General features: G+C 37.9%; 3 protein-coding genes across 3 annotated transcripts; 2 read left to right on the top strand and 1 right to left on the bottom strand.

The window, feature by feature from the left end:
• Positions 1-139: 139 nt before the first annotated feature.
• On the bottom strand, positions 140-7,095 carry LOC114353490 (sugar transporter SWEET1). Its single transcript, XM_028305518.1, has 5 exons — positions 6,960-7,095; positions 2,626-2,805; positions 2,055-2,334; positions 1,717-1,836; positions 140-1,211 (listed from the first exon to the last, which is right to left on the bottom strand). The coding sequence occupies exons 2-5, from the start codon at positions 2,793-2,795 to the stop codon at positions 1,098-1,100; spliced, it is 684 nt and encodes a 227-aa protein (XP_028161319.1). The 5' UTR covers positions 2,796-2,805; positions 6,960-7,095; the 3' UTR covers positions 140-1,097.
• Positions 7,096-9,901: 2,806 nt separating this feature from the next.
• Positions 9,902-16,584, top strand: LOC114353480 (dnaJ homolog subfamily C member 16-like). Its single transcript, XM_028305508.1, has 7 exons — positions 9,902-10,518; positions 10,834-11,010; positions 11,370-11,459; positions 11,948-12,228; positions 13,335-13,515; positions 14,106-14,307; positions 16,330-16,584. Exons 1-7 carry the CDS (start codon positions 10,340-10,342, stop codon positions 16,582-16,584), a joined length of 1,365 nt encoding a protein of 454 aa, XP_028161309.1. The 5' UTR covers positions 9,902-10,339.
• A 288-nt stretch (positions 16,585-16,872) lies between these two features.
• GlcAT-I (Glucuronyltransferase I) lies at positions 16,873-23,084 on the top strand. Its single transcript, XM_028305507.1, has 3 exons — positions 16,873-17,082; positions 21,149-21,370; positions 22,789-23,084. Exons 1-3 carry the CDS (start codon positions 16,873-16,875, stop codon positions 22,951-22,953), a joined length of 597 nt encoding a protein of 198 aa, XP_028161308.1. The 3' UTR covers positions 22,954-23,084.
• Positions 23,085-24,617: the final 1,533 nt, after the last annotated feature.

Genomic DNA, 24,617 nt, shown 5'->3' with positions numbered 1-24,617 from the left:
AGTGAACAACTCATACACTATTGAAAATTATTTCACCAAACGAGCGATAATGACCTACTAACTAATAGGGTTAAATTTACCTAGAAACATGCCAAAAAATCTACGCAAAAGACAAAAACTTAAAAAAGAAACAACAATATAAGAATAAAACATTATAAAAATTTATTCACCGGTAAGCTTAACAATATTCTCATTAACAAATGTCATCACAACGTTTGCATCTTATCACAAACAGCATTTCTCAGGGGTTGATTAAAATAAATACATCATCATAATAAACTGTTGATTAATACAATAAAAAGGAAATTCATAGCATGAAAATGTTAATGCTTTAACAAAAACAAATGAACATTAGATTAAACACGAGTTACAATAATGACTATCGAGTTGGAATGTCGTATGATAAGATAATTAAACAAACTATAAGTAATAATGCATACGGAAATAAAAATTGTTTAGTTAAGCATTATAAAATATCAAAAAATGAAAACGATTAAAATACTACGTTGATAGGTAACAGGGCACTTAATCTTAAATCTATTCATTACGTACATCTCGACTCAATAAAATATTATCATTTCATAACAGTCAACCATCCGTAAAAATATTATCTAATCGCAACCATAACGCTTGATGTGGATGAGCTATAAACTAGCAGATAAGGCTAAAATTAAATACTGTACCTTCTGTTACGGGTACTAATCAGGTTCTTTTTAATGTTTTAATTAAAAATTAATTACAATTTATTGAATGCAATACCTGCACAATAATTTTACATAAAGATTAAAATATAAAATGCTAAATGGAATTGTCTTAATAGGAGATCCCATTCATTTCTAAACGGATTTGTTTAGCTTGCCCTGTTTGTTTATTATTTAATTTTGTTGTAATTTATAGTAAAATCAATTATACCAACTGCTAATTTGTAGCGTCTATTTGTTACTTTGTACAATAAAATATCGGAATCGATTAGTACAATGGCCAAAAAATACACTATTCTTTTAAAAATAAATACCATGATTACTGTATGTTTTTCACAGTTCGTAGTTATCTACACACTAGTGAGGCATCATTGTGGTTAATATTCGAGTTACAATTTAGTCAATTTTCTTTGCTTTTTTGGCCTTTGACTTTTCTTTGGGTTTTGAAGGGTAGATCACAAATAGCGACAGCTGCACTGCACACAGGACAAATGCGACGATGTTTTGAATCTGAAAAGGATATAATAAGGTTTAGAAAACACTTAATAGTAAATCTAGTCTCTTAAGTTCGTCTAGGAATGCTGCCGTCATACTGGATAGAGGCAGTTATCATTAATTGTGTCTAATAGAAGCATAATAATAATATAGTGTCGTATGAAATTAAGACGCGTATTTAGGTTCAATGCAGATCGCAGACCATACTGAAACGGCTATACAGAATTTTTAAATAATTGAGTATCCCGTCTTACGAGACATTTGGTGCACAAATGGGTTACAAAATGTTAGTAGTTTCAAAAATATAATAACCCATTTGAAAATTCCAAGTCTCATTTAATAGAAAATGAAATTCGATAAATAATTAATCGTTATTGAATAATAAAGGAAACAATACTAAGATAACAATCATTCTTTGATAAGATAATGGAATTTATGTATGAGTATTACAATATTTGACATTTTAATTATTATTTATTGTCAGATATAATAACTTGAACGTTTTTAAAGATGTACTCACCACAATAAATGAATTGCGCAGCGTGATCCCATAGAGCAGCCACATAAAGGTGACAACAGTACCCGAAAGAATGATGGGGAACGGCATGCCTTCCGTACTTTTATTCTTGATTATTTCACTCTGAAAATCAACCGTACAACGTTAGAATTCGTACTGCAATATCCAACCTTTTGAGGATATTAATGATTCAAAAGTCGTCACTAAATAACATGATGTTTTTAAGTTATTAACGTGGTAACAATAACAGTTTGTTTCCTGAAGGACGATAGTAAATTTTACAGCTATGTACTCGTATTATCTGTTTTTATCAAGTAACAAAAAGGAATGAGAAGACTTACCAAGTTAAATAGGGGCGAAGCTATCAAATAAAACATCAGCGCCGTAATAATCAACCCGAATCTATTTTCCACTAGTTTCGGATCTTCCATCTGTGCGTATCCAATCAATGCAGCAGATAATGCACCCGCCAGGCCCATCTGCGCCCATACTTTAACCTTCTCCGAAGTGTACTGGAAGTATATCATCACGTAGATGATATTGAGAGCCAGGCCAACCAGGTTAACCAGGATCATTGTGTCGTCACGTAGGATGTACCCATACTTCAAATTGAGGATGCTCCTAAAGAAAAAATCAAGTCGTTACTAGATTTAAATGCTTCATCATTATTAATCATACTTTTGCTGCACATTGTTATAAGGATTTCATCATACTTTGGTTGGAGTTATCGCAAATCTACTTAGCTCAGATTTGTTATTGATGACACTTTCTGTTGAAGTATAAGATTATCAGTAAGCATCATAATCTCAATAACGTTTTTTTATACGTCATAAATTAAGGTTCAAAATGATGAGGATTAGGTACTATACTGTTTGTTTTCTTGCCCAACTGGAATTTGTACGAAATACTTACATCACCACACCACCGATGAACGGCATGATAGTAACGCCTCTTGTGCTCCCCTGCTTGTAGATGTCCCAGCACATGAAGCTGCCAGAGAACATCTGACCGATGGTCACGATCGCTGCTATGGAGCCGATCAGTTCCTTGTGGGGCTGCAGGATATCCGCTAGGGCGTCCATTTTGTTTGTTCTGGAGTCAGGATATTAATATTTAATTAATATAATGGTATCATTATACGGAAAACTTTACGAGATTGGCGGTAAAAACGGCGGTTCATTTAATCAACGTTATAACACTATCATAAGTTTCAATCGGATGATAATAGATATTTATTTGATAGGTTATGTAGATAATTATAAGGTTTGTAAAACGTAAAATTTTAATCAATCAATTATCACTAGGTAGCTAATAACTAACAGCCACGGAAATAGATAAGTAATGAAATGAAGACTACAAGTATATCACAAAATTCACACTAGCGACTGGCGTTTCTCGAGCGTAAGCTTTTCTTGAGCGCGCGTAGTTGTAATGTAGGTATCGAAAACAAGAACATGAACGTAATGTGTAATTTCGGCATTTAAATACATAAAAAATATTTATTAAAGAATAAAATTACTCACTATCTATTTAGGTAACTTTCATTCATAACTTTTCATTTTAAAATTAATTGATAAAACTATTTAACGCGACTTACTTGTGTCGCTTGTCGCAGATGCACACGCCTGCCTGACAAAATAAATGTTGTGCACGTGTGACGGATTAAACAATAGTTCATTCACGTCATACCTACACCTACAGCTAGCTACAGTAAGGTGTTTACTGAAGGTCAAACATATTAAGAAACTTCCACCTTGCAATATAACAATATTCATTTAAATAAGAATCGGCATTACACTAGGCAAAATATGCTTTAACTGCGAATCATAAGTACCTACTTAAAGCTTAACAATGCAAATCTCTATCGACGTAAATAATAATAATCTGTTTGCCTATCCTATCTAGTAAACGAATACAGAGCAAAATAAATACAGTTAGTGTCCAGCATTATACGTTTAAAAGTAACTAACTTGTAACTTATACACTATCCCCCTTATTAATAAATATTGTTTCGCCAAGACGTGAGTTTACAATTTCATAATGTAAAGTGCGGCCATGGCCGATCAACACTATCACACCTCCCTTTCATTCTAATTTATTCAATCAATGTCGAAATCTAATGTTAGATACTATAGTTAGCTATTTTCATTAAATTATTTCGCTTAGGGTGGAATAAAAAGGAAATAACAAGTGACCTCACACAAGGTTCAATCATAGTTTCAGTTGCGTATCTACAATCAGAAACAATCACTTTCCTGTGATCTACACTTGCGAGCAAAAGTATGGAATCACTTACATGAAGTTGTTTCCACGCGATCTTGTGTACTAACCAATTTGTTAGTAACAAAAAAAGTAGCACCATTTTAAAGATTAAACTTTTAACTTTAAATTGATACCAAATTCATTTAAATCACACCAGTATTTAAAAAGATATCCCGGCTGATGTGAAGAAGTAAGGAAAAAGACATGTATCAACTGTTTGATACGTCGCGAGTTGCGGCCTATTTACCCCCCATAAAAGCAAGTGTTTTCGGATTTTTGCTTTCACACGTTGATCCATACACATCTCCGCTTCTTTTGACACTTTACCTGGGATTCTACACCTTCAGAAGCAGCACAAATCGTTGCACTATTGCAAGAAGGGCTCAGCCAGCGGGCTGTCGCACGTCAGCTCCACATAAGCCAGTCCTGGGTTTCGAAAGTTTTAAGACGCTTTCGGGAGACTGGTGGCTTTATCCCGAGACCAAGTTCTGAACATTGCCGGTGCACATAGCAGAGGGAAAACCGTTTTTTCATGTCAACTTCTCTACGAAATCGTCATTTGACTGGTATCGACGTCCAGCAAGAGCTCAGAAATGTTCGTAGGATAGCTGTTAGCAAGTGGACAGTTCGTCTAAGATATAAACAATAGAATTTGACTCCAAAAAGGCCTGCCACAGGCTTGAAACTGACGGCAGGTCACCGATAAGCACGCTTTCAATTTGCTCCTACACATCTCGATGGGAAGTCGAGCAAGCCACCCCCATAAGCCAATGTTTTAGCGAACCAGCACTGCACAAATCGCTCCCCAGGCCGTCTATAGACCCGACCTCTTCGACTGCTGCACTGCAAAAACAGTCTGCATTCATCGGAAAACAAAACTCGCCTCCATTACTCGTCTTCCGAGTGCAAGCTAATTGAAAGCGTGCTTGTCGGTGACCTGCCGTCAGTTTCCAGCCTGTGGCAGGCCTTTTTGGAGTCAAATTTTATTGCTCATATCTTAGACGAACTGTCCACTCGCTAACAGCTATCCCTCGAACATTTCTGAGCTCTTGCTGGACGTTGATGCCAGTCAAATGACGATTTCATAGAGAGGTTGACATGAAAAAACGGTCATCCCTCTGCGATGTGCACCGGCGCTGTTCAGAACTTGGTCTGGGGATAAAGCCACCAGTCTCCCAAAAGCGTCTTAAAACTTTCGAAACCCAGGACTGGCTTATGTGGAGCTGACGTGCGATAGCCCGCTGGCTGAGCCCTTCTTGCAACAGTGCAACAATTTGTGCTGCTTCTGTAGGTGTAGAATCCCAGGTAAAGTGTCAAAAGAAGCCGAGATGTGTATGGATCAACGTGTGAACGCAAAAATCCGAAATCACGTGCTTTTATAGGGGATAAATAGGCCGCAACTCGCGACGTATCAAACAGTTGGTACATGTCTTTTTTCTTACTTCTTCACATCAAGCGGGATATCTTTTTAAATACCGGTGTGATTTAAATGAATTTGGTATCAATTTAAAGTTAAAAGTTTAATCTTTAAAATGGTGCTACTTTTTTTGTTACTAACAAATTCGTTAGTACACAAGATCGCGTGGAAACAACTTCATGTAAGTGATTCCATACTTTTGCTCGCGAGTGTATTAGAGTAAGTGGTTCCAATTGGCTCCAAAGCGTCACTTACACACCCACCGCAATTACCGACATTACTGTGCGTCACAGTTCGTTTAATATTATTACCTTGTCGGATATACCAAGAAACTTATCTTTAAACGAGCCGTTTCTAAAATTTTACTTTTAAATTAAAGTTATCTCAAGTATTTTTCGGAGCAATTCATTTGAGTAACAATAAAGGCAGTTCTAATCATTTATTCTCAAATGTATAAGAATTTGCTAAAACGTAAAGATTCAAATTGAATACATTTTAGCGATTTCGGTCGAAATGTCTCAAAAATCCCTAATAAAGTACATAAAAAACAAAAAAGTAATGTAGTGCTTTTTTGCCAAAAACTGTCATGCTAAGTATCAAAACATGTTACCAATTTAGTAAATGTTACCTTATCTGTTGGAATAACCGGTTAAAGCAATTAGAACGGACGATGACCCTTAATAATAACATTTATTTTTATCCTGTTTTATTTTAAACTTTATGAATTTACTTCGACAGTCACTAAACTTAGTCTTAAGGGCAGACGATTGTAGGACTTAAATATTATTATTAAATAAAAGTTTTACTGGCACAATAATTCTACCCCATAATTTATAAAACATTTAATATAAATATAAGATCAAAATAAACTTTACAAATAAACAAGAATTAAATAAAAATATCGCTAAGTACCTAAATTTAATTAAAGGAAGCATCGACTAATTTAAGAAGAACAAAAAGCATTAACCTTGATGATTAACATTAGCTAGCACAGATAACACGGCATACTGTCTCTTAGTAAATGTATTCTACTAATGAACACCTAATCACTTTGAAAAACATAATTAGATCACAATAATATTATCTCCAAAAGACAACCACGGTAGGTATGTCAAGTTAGTTAGAAATTTTATTAATAAAACTAAATAAGAAACATCAAGAGACAAGCATAACACATAGAAGTGTGATTGGATTTCAAGAATTCACGCAGGTATTTTGTTTGATCATCATGCGGGTTTTTGTCTAAAAATTAAAAAAAACATCGTAATTTAATCGTACTCGAAAAATGATGTAATGAACATCGTAACTTTGTTAATGAAACTTAGGAGAACTTTATTTTCATTTTGATGATGCAACAGGCTAATGGGTTTTTCTAAGTATTATATGAAACTCTGGATATGTGCTAAACCTTGAAAATATCCACATTAAGACATCAAAGTAATTTCAGTCGTGTATAAGCCAATTAATTTATAAATAAAATAAAATTTGTAGTGTCCTGGATCTCAATCTGAAAACTTAGCCACCCTACATTATAACCTTAATTACCGACATTGTTCGAAAAACTTACCCGAGTTGTATTTTCTTTGAAAACTATATGAATTGAAAAATTAACTAAATGTTTTATCTTTCACGATTACACGATACACGTCTGTATTTCACAACGAATGAATTTCTGTTTGATTTGATTACGATTTTGTCAAATAGCTCCAGCCATAGAGAAAAGTAATACATAGGAAATAGAGAACCCTCTCTGTCAAATTTTTGAGCCTACTAATTGATAGCCTGGTGTTAAATTCCCTGTACTTAACCTACGTACGTAACCCTCACATACATACATAGTACACGCACACATACATACATAAAGTCCACGCACACATACACACAGTTCACGCACACATAGGCCCTCATAACCTTCAAAGAATTATTGTTTTTATGATGTACAATGTAGAATTTTTTCAAATCCATTATTTTGAAAATATTTATCTTTATGGTGTACGTATTTTCAAAACAATGTATTTGGAAAAATTCTACATTGCACATGGAAATGCAAATAAGTTAACAAAAACTTTTGAATTTAATAATTTTACTTTATTTATGAACACACATAATATTAGACACCAAAAGCGTTTTTTGGCAAAGTTTTCAACACTAAACACAGAACACAGCACATTGAAAAAACTCAGATCACTTGTGAACATAACAGAAAGTTTCTTCGCGATTCACGAAGGAACGAACAAAACTCCGATGAACCAGAACAGCAGCAGGTACGAAGGAATGAACTTGAATTTGACTCGACTCTTCAATACTTTAATAGGGCCACAGAACTCATAAACGATGGCTAAGAAAACAATAATGCATTCAATTCAACCTAACAAAAACAACACCGGCCATTTTGGAGGAAAAACAAAGTTGCCATATGTTAAATAGTAATTTCTACTACTCTATTATGTAAATTATAACAAAAATGTCAATGTTCAGTTTTAAATTAAAACAAATTAATTTCATTTAAAAAAAGTTTTCACATTGTAATTAACAATATTCTCAAATATATTTTAATTAAGAAAAAAATGAAAATATGAAGGAAACAGGAGCAGCGACATCTAGAGCGTTTTAGGGTAGTTAAAAAGTATTTGAATTTATTCACCGATGTCGCTGTTTGGAAGCAAGTTTCACTTCAATGACCGTTGTATGGAAGTTTCTTCACCCTGGCTCCAGCTGTCTGATGTTTGTCAGTGTCAACGTCAAAACTCCGTCCAAGATAAACCTTTCCTTTTCACCCAATAATCATAAAAAAAAATTGAAGACTGCAGAATGAATGTTGATACAAATAATAAGTGACAGTTTTAATCACAGATATGAATAGATGAAGCATGTGTCAAAAATTGTATGAAGCCGAGCGTGCCACTTTTTAAACGTCATTAGTGTCATTTTAGCGAATTTTAGTGATTGCCGCAACGTAAAAGTATCGTAATCAACGTACTGCATTCGCAAAGTCATCGAATGATATCGTATGACTCGATTCGAAAATTAATTAATTCCGATAAAACTGACATTTTATTAAATTTATAGCTAGTCTGAATGTGGATTAAAATAATTTTGTAGCGGTAGACGTTATTCTACATTATTTATTTTTGTTGTGCCTAATGTTTATGAAAGTAATGATCGTTTTTCCATTATGTTAAATAGTTCTACTAGTAATTCATACTTAATTCCATACTTTTAAATATCCTAGTAAGTACCTGGCCTAGTTTCATAAAATAAAGACTATTCACTCAAACTTTTTATTTTTAATAAATGTAAAAATGCGTATTTTTGCCAATACGTTTTGTTTCATAAAGCTAAGTCAGGTACCTAGTTTTGAAGATTTTTCTAAACGACAAAATTCAATGTGGTAAAAAACGTTGGAAGTAAAATGAAACACAAAAGATTTTTCTTCATAATTATATTATAAGTGCAATGAATAGTATTGTGCTTTAGACAAGCCCTATAAAATAATCAAAACAAATCAAAAGGTTTGAATAAAATTGTTCTTCCGCCGTCATTTATAAAAAAGGTAATGGCAAAATTATAGAACTTCCTTAGGCAGATGCCTCTACTCTGTCTATTTGAAAAAGTCTGGCACTAGGGGTTTCCCGGGGGCCCGATACAAAACCAAAAACATCTTTATTTTTCTTTTTAAATAAATTAATTCTTACAAATCGTCAAATCTCATTATTTTTTTCACCCTACCAGTGATTCAATACAAAAACTTGTCTGGTGTATGAATACACGAATCTGTGTGTGTCATAATCTTATGAGTAAGTACGGTTCCTTGGGATCGGTATGAGTGCACCACATACATTACTCTTAATAGTACATCGCAGGATATGTATTAAAAACAATCCTACTTTATACTTCTTCTACTGCTACTTTATTCTAATTAATTATTTGTTACTTGTGTTGTTAATTACAATTCTCAATCCGTTAATAATTTATTAATTTTACCGTGTTCGTACTACTGTCCTCGTAAAATCATCGTTACCGATTGTTGTAATCGGCTTACAATTAACAACGTGTTTTTTTTTTTACCCTACCAGCGTTTCAAAACATAAATTTGTCAAGTGCATGAATACATGCATCAGTGTGTGTCTTATTGTTATGAGTAAGTACGGTTCCTTGGGATCGGTATGAGTGCACCACATACAGGGACCATGGTTTTAACTCTTAAGAGTACATCGCAGGATATGTATTAAAAACAATGCTACTTTATACTTCTTCTACTGCTACTTTATTCTAATTAATTATTTGTTACTTGTGCTGTTAATTACAATTCTCAATCCGTAAATAATTTCTTCTTTCTCCCGTGTTCGTACTACTGTCCTCGTAAAATCATCGTAACCGATTGTTGTAATCGGATTACATGAACATCACTCGACCATGTATGTCCATTTGGACATATCGGAATGGCACGCTTTGACGATCAACTTGCTGTATCTACTCTAATCCATATCTGTGGTTTTAATGCATTCTAAGTAATATTTTGATGATCATCAAACCAAAATAAGTGATGTCCTTCATCAAGCTGGCTACAATTTATTATTAGAGTGAGATACACTATGGGATTACGAGTTAAGAGTGAAAGAGAGGTTGGATAGAATTTAATCTGAAGATGTATGAATGATTATTTCATTACATGTTGCGCAGTGGAGAACAAATTAAAAAACATATTGATTCAACTATGGTTGCTCGGCTCGTTTGACGTTTTGTAATTTTCGTGAAATTTTCAGGATTCTTAAATTTTCAGCTATTCTATTTTAAGATCCATGACTGATAACATTTTCTAGTATTTTGTGTTAATTTGCAGTCAGTCATGTGCCCTGCGTCTGTTTTGATGTCGCTATGAAATTAATTCTATGAATAGTGCGAAGTGTCGTTTGGAAGGGTGGAACTCGATTTTAAGTGGATAATATGCTATGGAACGGCAAGAAAGGATGGAAAGGGCGATGGCTGTGGGTCCTGGTGGCCATCGCACTGTGCCCACTGGTTCTCGCGCAAAAAATAGGTGACCCGTACAAGATTCTTGGCATACACCGCAGGGCCACCCTGTTCGAAATACGCAAAGCCTACAGGCAACTAGCTAAAGAGTGGTATGTTTTGTTCATGAAATTTTGAGATCCTTGTGCCTAGTAATATTTTCTGTACTGTTGTGTACAGTTTTCTAAGACAGAAGTTTGTCACTCAAATCCCACAAGTTTCTTACTGTTTATTAAAATAAATAGAATAGAAAAGTTTAATTATGAGTGTGATAAAATCAATACCATCAGGTGAGATACAGGTCAAGAGCTTCCTCATTGTGGATAAAAAAGATACACATATTGTAATTTTTTAATAATTTATATTAAACTGCTAAACAACTAAACTGCTAATATGCTGATAACATTATTATTTCCTCAATGTTTTAGGCACCCAGATAAAAATGAAGATCCGAATGCAGAGTCTCGCTTTGTGGAGATTAAACAAGCGTATGAGCTTCTGTCAGACACCGAGAGACGGCAGGCGTATGATCTGTATGGCATTACGAACGAAGACGAACACATGTACAAACCAAGGCATGACTACAGCCAGTATGCTAGATTCAGGTTGGTTTGTTTAATTCATTAATGTGAAGTATAAAATCTAGATGTTTTTATTTTATAAATATTAAATCTTCTTATCAGTAAGCTATATAGTATGTATGTTTATACAATTTTTTTGTTGTTTAGGTATACAATTTTTAATGTATTTTCATTCTTCATTAAAATGGTAAATGCAAAAATTAAGAGAAAACTTCCATTTGCCTAATATTTAGTTTCATTAACTGCAAAGAAAGAAAGTAAAATGTGATTGTGCAGACTACAGGCATTAGAACTTCAAATTGTGTTTACTACTGTGTAAGAGAATGATTAGTGATCTACAATAATTGGAATTCCATGAATGATTCAAAATTTTCATATTTCAGCAATGACCCATTTGAGGAATTCTTTGGCACCCACTTCAGAACACAAGATCAGGATATTACATTATTTCACAAACTGTCTGTGACAACACGGTGAGTCACTTCTACATTTAGAGTTGCATTAAGGATTTTAAAATATAACAAATTGCTGTTGCATCTAATAAAGCTCTCATCTAAAAATAATCGTAATAGTTAAAATGGTCTACAAGCAAATCTCAGTATTGGTAAAGACAGTGTGTATTGGTAAACGTGTAGAAATTATTTATCTGCCTCAGGCTTGTGGTCCATTCAATACATACTTTAAATATTAAAACACACTTAGCTCTATTTTACCACTCTGATGAGACTAAATTTGGTGTCTGATAATCCACCGCTGAAGCACTGCTATGCTACTTACATGCTTCTATATTATCATCATTGTAAATTGGCCACTATCTTCTTCAGTCATTTCGAAAACAACATAATCGAGAAGATCGTGAACACGCCGGCTATTGTCCTGTTTCGGTAGTACGTTCGCTCTGCCGAGGCGTGGTGGCGGTCTTACCATTTTATACATTTTTAATTGGTTATGGCTTCTTCAGCCATTTCGAAAACAACATAATCGAGAAGAGCGTCAACACGCCGGCTATCGTCCTGTTCTACACCGACTGGTGTTTCGAGTGCGTCCGCTCGGCGGCGGCGTGGCGGCGACTTGTAGATGCGTTGCAGCCATTGGGCGTGACGCTAGCGACAGTCCACGCGGGTCACGAGGCGGGATTAGCGCGGCGCGTGGGCGTGCATGGAGTGCCATGTCTCACGCTGGTGTTGGATAAACATGTGTACATTTACAAGGAGGGGCTGTCGTCGCTGCCGAAGATATTAGGTGAGTAGACGTAGATATAAGTACACTGTAGCTATTGGCCGTGACGCTAGCCACAGTCCACGCGGGCCACGAAGCGGGATTAGCGCGGCGCGTGGGCGTTCACGGAGTACCATGTCTCACGCTGGTGTTTGGATAAACATGTGTACATTTATAAGGAGGGACTATCGTCGCTGCCGAAGATTCTAGGTGAGTTGATATTGGTGTTAAGTGTGATATAGACATTGGGCGTGACGCTAGCGACATTTCACGCGGGCCACGAAGCGGGATTAGCGCGGCGCGTGGGCGTGCATGGGGTGCCATGTCTCACGCTGGTGCTGGATAAACATGTGTACATTTAGAAGGAGGGACTGTCGTCGCTGCCGAAGATATTAGATGAGTAGACGTAGATATAAGTACACTGTAGCTATTGGGCGTGACGCTAGCGACAGTCCATGCGGGTCATGAGGCGGGATTAGCGCGTCGCGTGGGCGTGCATGGCGTACCATGTTTCACACTGGTGTTGGATAAACATGTGTACATTTACAAGGAGGGACTGTCGTCACTGCCGAAGATATTAGGTGAGTATAATATGTAGATGTACCTATCTGTACATGCAAGTTCTAGTCGCAAGGCGTCATAGATTCTATCGCCACATAACTTTTTGTTGGATTTGCATTCTTCTTTTGTGAATGGCGATAAACTTGTATTTTTTCGCCACTCTGGACTTAATATTCCGCCAATGTCTATGGCGAGGTGAGGCTAGAATGAGGTAACAATGGCCCTGTGGTTTTGGTATCGGACTGCCTGTTCCAGATTAGTTAAGAGGGAGATATTTCGCAATATGTCACTGCTGGGGCTATTGTGGTTAATCCACACAGATATAATATTTAGCTTAGACGGGACTATTAGTAATCTTTGCAATACAAATTTTGGCTCCTAAGCAGGGAGACGACAAATGAAACAGCTGGATGCGTGTGCGATAATTAAGAGCCCAGTTTATTAATTATTAACTGATGTGCGTCAGTCCTCCCTCAGTCGTGACGCGCGACCTACTATATTGTGTCTACTAAACAAATGCAGTATACGCTGACGCTACAAAACTATTAATATTTGTCCTCCGTCTCCAGAGTTCATCCGCTGGAAGTTCCCGTACAAGCTGGTGCGCGGCATTAACAACGGCAACGCGGAAGCCTTCGTGTCGGACTTCGAGGACAACAAGGTGAAGGCGCTGATCTTCGAGGAGCGCGCCACCATCCGTCTGCGGTACCTCATCGCCGCCTTCCACTATAGAGACAGAGTTGCTTTTGGGTGAGACACTTTCTAATTCTAATTCTTTATTGCTTTACCATGATCTTACATTACAGACGTTATAAGGCGATTATCACACTGCACCGCGCTCCGCCGCGGTACGCGGGACGACAGATTTAATCATTCCATGCAAGTACCTCAGTTTGTATAGAAAACACGCGCGGCACAACACACTGACAACGCGTCTGCGCGCGGGATTTTTTATATGTAATAATCACACGGACCGCGGCGAAGCGCGGCGCAGTGTGATAATCGTCTAATTAGAAGAGGCACTTTTTTGACGATGATAACAAAATCAGGTATAGTGACAGGCGCCCTCTCTCAGTAAAGCACAGGTATTAGGTAAACTGATAAAATTCAAATTCTGCATTAGCGCATTTACCCTGCCACCACTGGACCAATATTACAATACACCCCTGAGACACAAAACACCACTGGTGCTGAAAAATGGTGGTGGAAGAAACCTGGGCACTTTTGTACTTCCTTTATTTATTATCAGCTAACTACCACAAACATTGGCAAGAACAGGAATCAAGGAATATCATGTTTAGTAAATGAAATCAACATTTACAAGATTGCATTTTTCTCAGCTTCGTTGACATGACGGCTCGCGATACCCAGAACGTGACAGCGCGATACAAGGTCCAGAGACAAACCGACACTATGGTTCTCCTTAAAGAAGACAGTGAGGAACCAGCAGCCACTGTCAGCACCACCGAGATTCCAACGCAGACGCTGCACCAGCTGATTGAAGCTAATCAGATGCTGACTCTGCCTAGACTGTCTTCACAGGTCTGTAGTTTATTTTTTTACTGTATTTGTAATGCATAACCAATTTTTGACAAAAACTCATAAAACTGGAAGTCGCTTTGAATGAAGTAAGTCAATCTGGCTTTAAAAATCAGATTTTCCCTCCCTAGGCCAGAAGCTGGATATGACTTGCCCCTCCCTTGGAAAGACTGGGTACGGCCATGGCCCATACTGACATTCGCTTCTTACCCAGAGCGTGCTGGAGCGTGTGTACGCGTTGTAGTGCGGACTTATTGCTGCACTCCTCAGATTAGTGTGTGATCACACACTCACGGCTCCGCTCTAGTGGGGACTCGTGCTGTGCCCCTGTCNTCAGATGCCCTCTGGAAGTCGCTTTGAAGGAACTAAGTCAAACTGTCTTTAAAAATCTAACTTGTCCACCTAGTCCGGGAGCTGGCTATGACTTGCCCTTCCCTAGGCCAGAGACTGGGCACGCCCATGGCCCATACTGACGTTCGCTTGTTCCCCAGAGAGTGTGCTGGAGCGCGTGTACACGTTGTAGTGCGGACTTATTGCCGCACTCCTCAGATTAGTGTGTGATCACATATTCACGGCTCCGCTCCAGTGGGGACTTGTTTTCGTGTTGTTCCCCTGTCATAGCCATAGGCGTTCAAGGGAGGGGCAAGAGGACGTACCTTGGAAGTTGCTTTGAAGGAACTAATGCCCGTTTTCACCATCAATCCCTAATTTTCAAGTGACTCCTATGACAACATTTAACAGACATTTCTTTTTCATAGGGGTCACTTAAACATTAGGGATTTATGGTGAAAATAGGCATAAGTCAAACTATCTGATCATAAAAATCTGACTTGCCTCCCCTAGGCCAGAAGTTGGATATCCAATGACTTACCTCCCTAGGTCAGTCTGGGTACGCCCATGGCCCTTGCTGACTTTACATGAAGTAATTGCTTCTGAAATATATTGTGGTAACGAAGGACAAGTACGGAACCCCTAAACTGCGCGTGGCACGACACGCACTTGACTTTGCTGACTTCTTTTTCGTTGTATAAGATTTCAAACTTTCGCGTTCCATTTCAATTAAAATACACTCGGCATCAAATAAATCGCACCCCCGCGACAAGCACTTATCAAACGTGCATGCGTTTGTGTGTCACTATTATACAATGTCACTATTTTGTTGCAATTTCTTACAAAACTTGCGCGCAAAAAGCAAATCTAGTATGTAAATTATCAAACTTCCAACGCTCGTAACTCAGTTCACACCACAATCATTGTTGGGGCACCATGATTGTGTCAGAAGAAAATCTTTAAAGTTCGCGTCGCGGAAGGTGCGGTTTATTTGATGTTGAGTATATTTTATTGTGCAATAAAGTGTTATAATAATAATGTCCGGCTTTTAGGGTAAAATGTCCGGCCAAATTATGAATGAATTGATATTGGACCTGGCAACCGTATCCCGGACCAGACTAGGCTTTATTAATGTAAATGCCTTTGCTGATTCCCGCTTGTTGCCTAGAGCGTGCTGGAGCGCGTGTGCCCGGTGGAGTGCGGACTTATTGCTGCACTCCTCAGTTTTTTTTATGTGTAACAAGGCAGATATTTGACCACAAACGCAACTGATGTTAAGTGAGATGCAGTCTAGGATGGTACATATCTGCCCTGCAAGTGCCTATTCACTCTCGCCTTGAAAGACGCTGGCTATAACTTGCCCTTCCCTAGGCTAGGACTATGGGCACGCCCATGGCCCTTGCTGACTTCTGTTTCGTTGCCCCGTTCTGTTTCGAGCCAGAGTAAATACAAATGAGTAGCTCATCTTCTTAGAAACGCGTCGAGCGCGGTTTGTATGTGCATTAGCAGGGTGTTGCGCCGAATTTTGTCAATGTGTACGTGCGCGCCGCATACGTATTGGCGCGCTCACATACGTATTGGCGCGCTCACAATCCGCGCTCGGTGCGTTTCTATGAAGATGACCTACTACTCATTTGTATTTACTCTGCTATGGGCACGCTCATGGCCGCTTGCTGACGTTCGTTTGTTGCCCAGAGCGTGCTGGAGCGCGTGTGCCCTGTGGAGTGGCGCGCGGCGCGGCGGCGGCTGTGCTGCGTGCTGGTGGCGCGCGCGGGCGGCGGGCTGCGCGCGCTGCGGCGGCTGGCGGCGGCGGCGCCCGAGCGGCTGACCTACGCCTACGTGTACGCGCACGCGCAGCACCAGTTCGTGGCCGCGCTCGCCGCCGGCGCAGGTCAGTCTCATCATCGGGCTTCCCAGGTTCTTACGGGGCACGGCTGCTTTAATAAATAAATAAATAAATAAATAATCCTTGGACATTTTACACTGCGCCTCTAGTCCCGAACTAAGCAAAGCTTGTACTATGGGTACTAGACGACGGGATAAACATACTTATATACTTTTTTTTTTGTAAATACATACATAGAAAACACCCAGACCCGTCACAGAAATTAAAATTCATCATTTCAATTTCTGCCCGGCCGGGAATCGAACCCGAGACCTCTCGGCATAGTAGTCCGTTCTGAACCACTACACCAAACGGCCGACAAGCATGGGTGCTTTAACGAGCGGCTGTGCAATATGGGGTTGAGGGACAGTGCGAGCTGCGATTGCGGCGAGCTCGAGGAGGACCGTCACCACATACTGCGGGATTGTCCCCTATATAGGGACACACGCGAGGAGCTGCTGCAGAAAGTCGTGCTGGAGACGCACGGCCCCGCTTGGTACCCCGATCTAGTTGCGTCAGAGGCGAACTTCAAACGGCTCAAGGCGTTTGCGTACAAGTGGCATGTGAGGAGGGCAGCACCGAACAGCTCGGCGCCATAGGGTGCCACACGTCGTTCGTGATAGTCGCAGCCCCAGAACGGGGAGAGTAGCATATATAGGGACAAGGAAATAGATCAAAGAATTTGTAGGGAGTCAAGCGTTGCGCGCGGCAGAGTGCAACCTGCTACGGCAGACGCAGTTCCGCGCGCATCTCCCGCGATTCGGCCAGTTATAACCGCAAGGTTGGCATGGCCATGGGTGGTGGCGCTGCGGCGGCTGGCGGCGGCGGCGCCCGAGCGGCTGACCTACGCCTACGTGTACGCGCACGCGCAGCACCAGTTCGTGGCCGCGCTCGCCGCCGGCGCAGGTCAGTCTACTGCTGGAGGCGGTCTATTTCACTAGAACTCCAGTTAAATAATTAATTTAGTGTCCTTTGATCACCTAATACAAATAACACCTCCTCTTAATAGTCACGTGTCCAGTTGTTGTACTTACATATTTTGTTTTGTAACATTTGTGATATTTTCTAAAAACCGCAACAAACAAATTGGACATGTATGTGACTATTCAGAGGCATAATTTATTTAATAGGTGATCAAAGGAGTGTCCTTTACAATACAATTTAGTGAAATTGTCGCTGGAAGTCCACTTTGATCACCTGGGTCATCAAAGCCAGGTGATCAAAGTGGAATAGACCGAACAAAGGCCTTCCACAATAATAGGGCCTTGTGCTGCCCGCATCCAGGTGCTTCCCGCGGCCTTAAAGATAGATAGTATTTATTTGTCTCAAAACAAATTAAATTTACAAGTTAATACAGTGTACAATAAACATTTCTATCATTCCAAATCAACTATCAAATCACATACACATCAACCCCGTACATTACTACTAGATACATCAATCAACCGAATAAAAACTTTACACTACGTGTTCCGCTCCGTGGTCGTTACGCGAAAACTTTTCTGCTAAAGGCTAGCCCCGCCCACTGCTACCAAAGAAGCATCCAAAAATAAATAGCCTTTCGTTATTGCATGTCTCGTTTCGCGAATGGAGAGGTCTTCTCTCTTNTTGAGCCTAAAAGAATCAGGATTACTGCCATATTTATACATGCGTAGACAAATACTATCAACAGAACATCAGCTTACCGGTATCGGAAAATTGAAAGAGTAACCGAACATAGTACAGTTTTAAGAGACTTATATGCACAGAGAAGGTCAAGGAATTTTGGAAAAGATCTTCATCATAGACAGAAGAAAGATACTCCGCCTAAAAAACTTATTTGATAGCAAGAAAACTCAAAAAACTGGAACCAAAACCTTGCCATTGACTATTCAATGAAGAAATTCTATAGGAACCACAAAATATTCAAATCGATTGCAGAAACTACGTATTCCAATAAGAAACTGCAGATTGCAAGCAATTTAAGGTGAACCTACAGTGTACAAATACAGCTCAACAAGCTCTGCTCTATAACCTCGTCGGAAAACGGATTTCAACCAGAAAATTTGAATCTAATAAGATCTTTTCAATGAGAATACATTCTTTCACCAAGAGCATAAAAACCTAATCCAACGAGGCAGTTAGCACTGTCTTTTACCTCGAGAAGACAATTCATGGATATCTTCAAGACATCGGAAAATAATTTAAGTGCTAAAAGAAATTAAAAATATCCACGAAACAGTGAAGAAATAAAAACCTGATGGAAAGGATGGAAGAAACTCAATGTAACAATCACCCTCCATAAAGATCATTGAACTAAAAAGAAATCATACTAGATTACAAGGCGAACCGTTAATGTTAAGAAAATATGAACGCGCTCCTAAAATGCCGTTTTAGTGGCCCGCCGTCCGCTTACCGCATCAAGCACTGTCCAAGAAACGAAAGAGAGAAGTCTAAATTAACCCACTGTAGCCACCTAGCTCATACGTCATCGCATCATCAATATTGCTCCACCGCTTGACCGCACGCGCCGCGCGCCTGAGACTGACTGGCGCGAACGGCGGCTGCGCGCGGTATTTACGTGCGCCGGCGATGGGTGACGTCACATGCGCAAGAGCAGCGGCGTGACCATCCCGTACGAGTCCTTGCCGTGCACTGAGCGAGACAACGGGCACGCGCCGTATTTATGTGGCGTAGATTTCAGCTGCAGCGGCCTACCTACACTAGCGAGCTATGCGATGCTTTATTTTGGGTTAGTCCCAACGGCCCCGGTGGATCTGCCCCGTCAACGGGGTGGATGGGAAAAAGTGTTTCAACGACCCCGGTAGTCATAGTCTTAGCTATACTCTATAGCTATGACTACCGGGGTCNATACATTTTTGATAATATAAGAACCCTGGTTTTGGAAATAAATATCTCAGTCTTATTACGGCATCCGAGTTTTACTTAACATCTACCTACAACTACTTAGTACAACACACTAAAGTGGGATTAGTCCTGTTGAGTAATTGAGTATTTAATAAGTTTGTTAAAGTCCATCCTTCCTCTAATTTCTTCTGTAAAATATTTTTTACTGACTAACATCACAGTTTTACTTTCTAGCTATACTGGTAAGTATATAAATAACTACAACTTTATTTTAAAGTTCAACAAGTTCAACAAACTTCCTTTGATATAAAATCAGGATGCACTTGTCATTTATTTACAAACGGAGCAATTTATCAATATTGTGTTTATTTGAGAACTGTTTATTATCATCGTGAAACAATGCAAACATCAAATTGATGTGTTGTAAAGTTATCAATATCTTAAAACAACAATGCTCTCCAATTTCTGGATACTTGTACAATGCGAGATTTGGTGAACATTTATTCATAATAATTTATGGATTCCTAGCTTTTGCCTACGGCTTCGCCTGCATGAAATTCAGCTTGTCACAGATTGTTATAAATTATTGTGTAAACAACAATACTGTAAAGTTTCATCAAGTTCCGTTTAGTAGTTTTTGCATAAAAGAGTATTAAACATTCAATACAAACTTTCGCATTTATTATTAGTAGGATAAAGTACAAATTAATATAATGATGAGGAATTCCCTGAAAAAGACATTATTACGCGTAAAAACAATTGACTAATTTCGGTTCGCCGCACATAATTAGTCACTCAACTAATGTTTTTCGGTTTTGTGACAATAGAGTTTGAATTATTAACAATTATTCCTTGTATTATTAACCTAAAGACATCACTAATAGCATTAAAATGCGAAGTAAATTCAGAAATATCCCCCTGAGTCCATCATGCACCATCACTTTTATTTAACAGACTGTGAATAAAGATTTTTTTTACTTTTATTTATTTATTGAGAATTCAGCTGACTGAGCTTAGTTCTGCTAAAATATGCTAGATAGGCAGGGAAAGTACTTATAAAAATATTTCTGCATTGCAATAAATATTTAAATTGCCATTGATAGAGATGAGATCAACCTTGACACTGATTGAGTCGCGTCGCTTCGCAACTTTATTAGTAGTAACTGCACTGACCTTAGTGTTCGTTTGCGCGTTATTTTTACCCATGAAATGTCATTCTTTCAAATGTTTCGTATATTTATTTACACTTTTGTAAACATTTACTTTTGTAATGTTATTTGTAAATACATTTACCGTAATATGCCTAAACAATTTCTCAATGGATCAGTTGATATAACAGAGGTACCAGTCTTGCCATGGAAACAAAGACAGACATTGAAATGTCTAATTATAACTATCCTACTTAGATAAAACATCGGGTTACTTACGCCTATATCGAATGCCAATCGATCGAAAATCAAAATAATGATCGAACTCTATTAATCGAAAAGTCAAAATATCGATTTATTATTTTATGACATGTCACTGTAAATTCTTGTAGGTTTCTGTAGTTTCATTACAAAGTAATCTTTTTAGGAAACATAATATTTTACAAACTTTTGTTTGACTTTCACGCACAACTACATTATTATAGGAATTTTCTTCCATGATTCTTCACATTAGCCATAGGGTGCCTACTGCCTTTGTAATATTTTTTTCTATTTCTAGGACAGAATAAAGACTTTTAAAAAATACTTTCAACAGTGAATAAGTTAGTAAAAATATTTTTTAAACATTTTTCAGATGCGCAAAGTCAAGAAAGTCGGCGTGTGGCCAGTAGGCATAGTCGGTGGTATGCGAGTGGAGATGCCCTTAGTCAAAGATGGGAAGGTCACCGGTTACAACGCCGCGTGGAAGCCCTTCAGACCCTTCCCTATCGATATGGCAGGGTTCGCCATCAACGCAACCCTGTTTTTGGATGTACCTAATGCCAAGTTTTCGAGGAAAGTGCAGTCCGGATTTCAGGTGCGTTGGAATTTTGTATTCTGTACTTCATTTACACAAGATTATTTGTTTTTAGCCATCCAAGACACTGCGGTATTTGACTTAGGTCACGTTTCATCAGAGGAAGAAATTTTCTCCCTTTCAAATTGTTAGGTATCGAAATCCGCAAATATTCGTATGATCGCCGTGAAACTGTGGCTTGAAAGTGTCAGATCATCCGAAATATGATTAATGTAATTAAATATTAATAATGGAAAGGTCATATTTTGCGGATGATTCGAGACCTAATAATTTGAAAGGGAGACAATTCATCCTCGGATGAAACGTCGCCTAAGCCCGGTATTTAAGGTGAGGATCGCTGAAGCACGTGCCCCCGTAGACAAGTGGCAAAACGTGACAACAATTAAACGCATAATTTCTAAATCGTTTCACGGAGCGAAGGAATAGTTTCAATAGGAAGAGAATAGTTTTCGAAGTTGCAACTGACACGTTTTGCACTTGTCTAGGAGGGCAGCTTGGGGACAGACGTTGTAGAATCCGTGGGAGAGGCCTTTGTCCAGCAGTGGACGTCATTTGATTGAATCAATTGGATGCAACTTTTTGGTAGAACGTAGGGCTTGTGCCACTGTATTTAGACATGCTGTCGTCCGTAGGTACATACCGCGACCGTAAAAAATGGATTCAGTTTATCATAACGTGCATTAATACAAACGTTATTATATTCATAACATGCCCACGATAATAATAATTTGTATTTTAATCGTACTGTTAGTCCACTGATGACTATCAACATTAATATGCTGACTTTCGAATTGTTTGTTTTATTGCGGGTTTGACGTAGATTGTGCACTTTGAAAAATGCGCACTATTTTTATGCTCGTTTTGCGAGGTGCACATTCTTCGTTAAACTCATTGTTGCAATAATAATGAACTAATATTGATCGTATTTAACTTCCAAATTATTTTAACTACGATATTGCTTATCTCGTCCTGTCCTTGACTGACATTCTAAACTCACTGCCTAAATAAACAATGTTTTTTTATTATTTATCGTTCCATTCCCAATCAGCATTCAAATCACTAAAACTATGTTGTATGTATTTTTATGTTCATAGTTAACTACTGATAAAAATACACTCACTATTCTAATAATTAGTAAATAGACGATTGATTTGGCGCAATGAATGAAGACTACTACAAATTAATGATTTAAGAATACTTACGCCCAATAAAACATGTTTTTGCACATATGTATTTAAAAAAATATGTTTATGCAGTCGCCTAATCGTCATCTTCTATTATTATCTATTACAACTATAAATTATAAGACCCCATATTGTAGGAATAAACAATGCAGGCGTTTGTTTTGTGACTGTAAAAGGTACAATTTTTCAAATAAAAACAACTAAAGTAATTAATCAATTTGAAATTATTTTCAGGAGAGCGAAATACTAAAGTATTTCACGACCAACAGCGAACTGGAACCATTAGCTGACAACTGCACCAAGGTATACGTCTGGCACACTCGAACTCAGAAGCCGTCCATACTCAACCCGAAGAAGCTCAAGACTCCTATCACTCCGGACGACAATATCGAGGTTTGAATTGGTAATAAATAATGCCATAAACTGTTTATCGAAATTGCAACCTCTTTTGAGGAATTTGAAAATTTTGACAATCGAATACTTGACATTTGACATGTCATTTTGATGTCAAAACGTCAAAGGCTCTGAAGTATTAAGAGCGTTGTCACATTTTTCATGCAGAAATCGAGAATTTGGCAGATTTCGAAATGATTTTAGTCATATAATTTATTGTTATAGCTTCTTTTGACTTATANATACATTTTTGATAATATAAGAACCCTGGTTTTGGAAATAAATATCTCAGTCTTATTACGGCATCCGAGTTTTACTTAACATCTACCTACAACTACTTAGTACAACACACTAAAGCTGTTATGATGATGATGAGGTTCAGGCGGTCAATCGACCCGAGTTGATTAGTGATAAGGGCGCATTGACATTGCTTTGGTGTAATTATTTATAATATCTGTTTAATAAGCACTAACTAGCGCAGCGCAGGACCGTTCATTGTGGAAAACCTTGGGGGAGGCCTTTGTCCAGCAGTGGACGTCATTTGGCTGAAACGAAGCACTAACTTACATAATAAGTATGGATACCTAAAACACAGGCAAACATTTTTGCTTAGTTTAGGTATACTACCTTAATTAACATAAAATATTGTTACTAACCAAATAATTTCATAGTCCCATTAAAGTTTTTTTTTTGTATCTAGGCTAAGTTTTTATTCAATAAAGAAGAACGGTCATCTGTGACCCAGGCCCGACAGAAACGAGACATACCTCAGTTTTTTTGTCATGTCTTAATTAGTTAAATTATATATTTTTTATATTTAAAATCTATGTATAACACCAAAATATTACCCATTGTTTTTGTTCAGGCGTTATACAAAAACTAATACAAAATGCCTATTTATCACCAAAATTGGTAAATGTATGTACCTAAATGTCTATTACAGCTGCTATGGAATGTATCTAGGTGACCTGGATATACAGCCTGGATTATACAGGGTGGAAACGAGAAGTTACAAAATCCAAAAATTCAATGTTACCAGCTTCTATAATCTGTAACCTATTATTGGTACCATTTGAAAGAGCTCGTGAAGCACTTTCAGAATCAGTAACTAGTTTTTCGATATCTTGTATAGTTTAGAAATAATCGAGTGAGATCACTTATCGTTCCATATGTATAACCACCCTGTATACATTTTTGATAATATAAGAACCCTGGTTTTGGAAATAAATATCTCAGTCTTATTACGGCATCCGAGTTTTACTTAACATCTACCTACAACTACTTAGTACAACACACTAAAAAACTTTCTTAGTTTTAAATTAAGAGTAAACAGAAATTTGCATTTGTAACAAGTTTCTCCAATCAAAAAGTAATTAGATTTTCGGTGATAAAAGAGAAATTATGAATTTTCAATTTTAATTTACTCTTCTACTTTGTATTACATTGTGTAGACAGTTTTAATTATGTAAAAACTAAGTTATTGTTAAATAAGCTCTAATTCTATATTTTTTCTTTTCTTACAGGTAAAGTCGAATGGTCTACGTCTTTGGAAAAGTAAGGTTATTATGAAAATACTAGCGGCCGCCCGCGACTTCTTACGCGTGGACCCAGTTTAACCCCTTTATGGGTGAAGTTTGGATTATTTTTTTAAGGTTTTCCTGGAGATTATT

Source organism: Ostrinia furnacalis, unplaced genomic scaffold (assembly GCF_004193835.3).
Source record: "Ostrinia furnacalis isolate ACB-3 unplaced genomic scaffold, ASM419383v2 OfSCF1700, whole genome shotgun sequence".
NCBI classification, from domain to species: Eukaryota; Metazoa; Arthropoda; class Insecta; order Lepidoptera; family Crambidae; genus Ostrinia; species Ostrinia furnacalis.
Note: the sequence above shows the minus strand (reverse complement) of the source record. Positions and strands in the feature narration are given on the sequence as shown.

Coding starts and splice junctions, on each gene's coding strand:
- LOC114353490 (XM_028305518.1), bottom strand. CDS start 2,795: ATGGACGCCCTAGCGGATATCCTGCAGCCCCACAAGGAACTGATCGGC. Junction 2,335..2,625: donor TTCATCGGTGGTGTGGTGAT/GTAAGTATTTCG, acceptor TTTTTTCTTTAG/GAGCATCCTCAATTTGAAGT. Junction 1,212..1,716: donor TGCGCAATTCATTTATTGTG/GTGAGTACATCT, acceptor TATCCTTTTCAG/ATTCAAAACATCGTCGCATT.
- LOC114353480 (XM_028305508.1), top strand. CDS start 10,340: ATGCTATGGAACGGCAAGAAAGGATGGAAAGGGCGATGGCTGTGGGTC. Junction 10,519..10,833: donor AGGCAACTAGCTAAAGAGTG/GTATGTTTTGTT, acceptor TCAATGTTTTAG/GCACCCAGATAAAAATGAAG. Junction 11,011..11,369: donor AGCCAGTATGCTAGATTCAG/GTTGGTTTGTTT, acceptor TTCATATTTCAG/CAATGACCCATTTGAGGAAT.
- GlcAT-I (XM_028305507.1), top strand. CDS start 16,873: ATGGGGTTGAGGGACAGTGCGAGCTGCGATTGCGGCGAGCTCGAGGAG. Junction 17,083..21,148: donor CGTTTGCGTACAAGTGGCAT/GTGAGGAGGGCA, acceptor AACATTTTTCAG/ATGCGCAAAGTCAAGAAAGT. Junction 21,371..22,788: donor AAGTGCAGTCCGGATTTCAG/GTGCGTTGGAAT, acceptor AATTATTTTCAG/GAGAGCGAAATACTAAAGTA.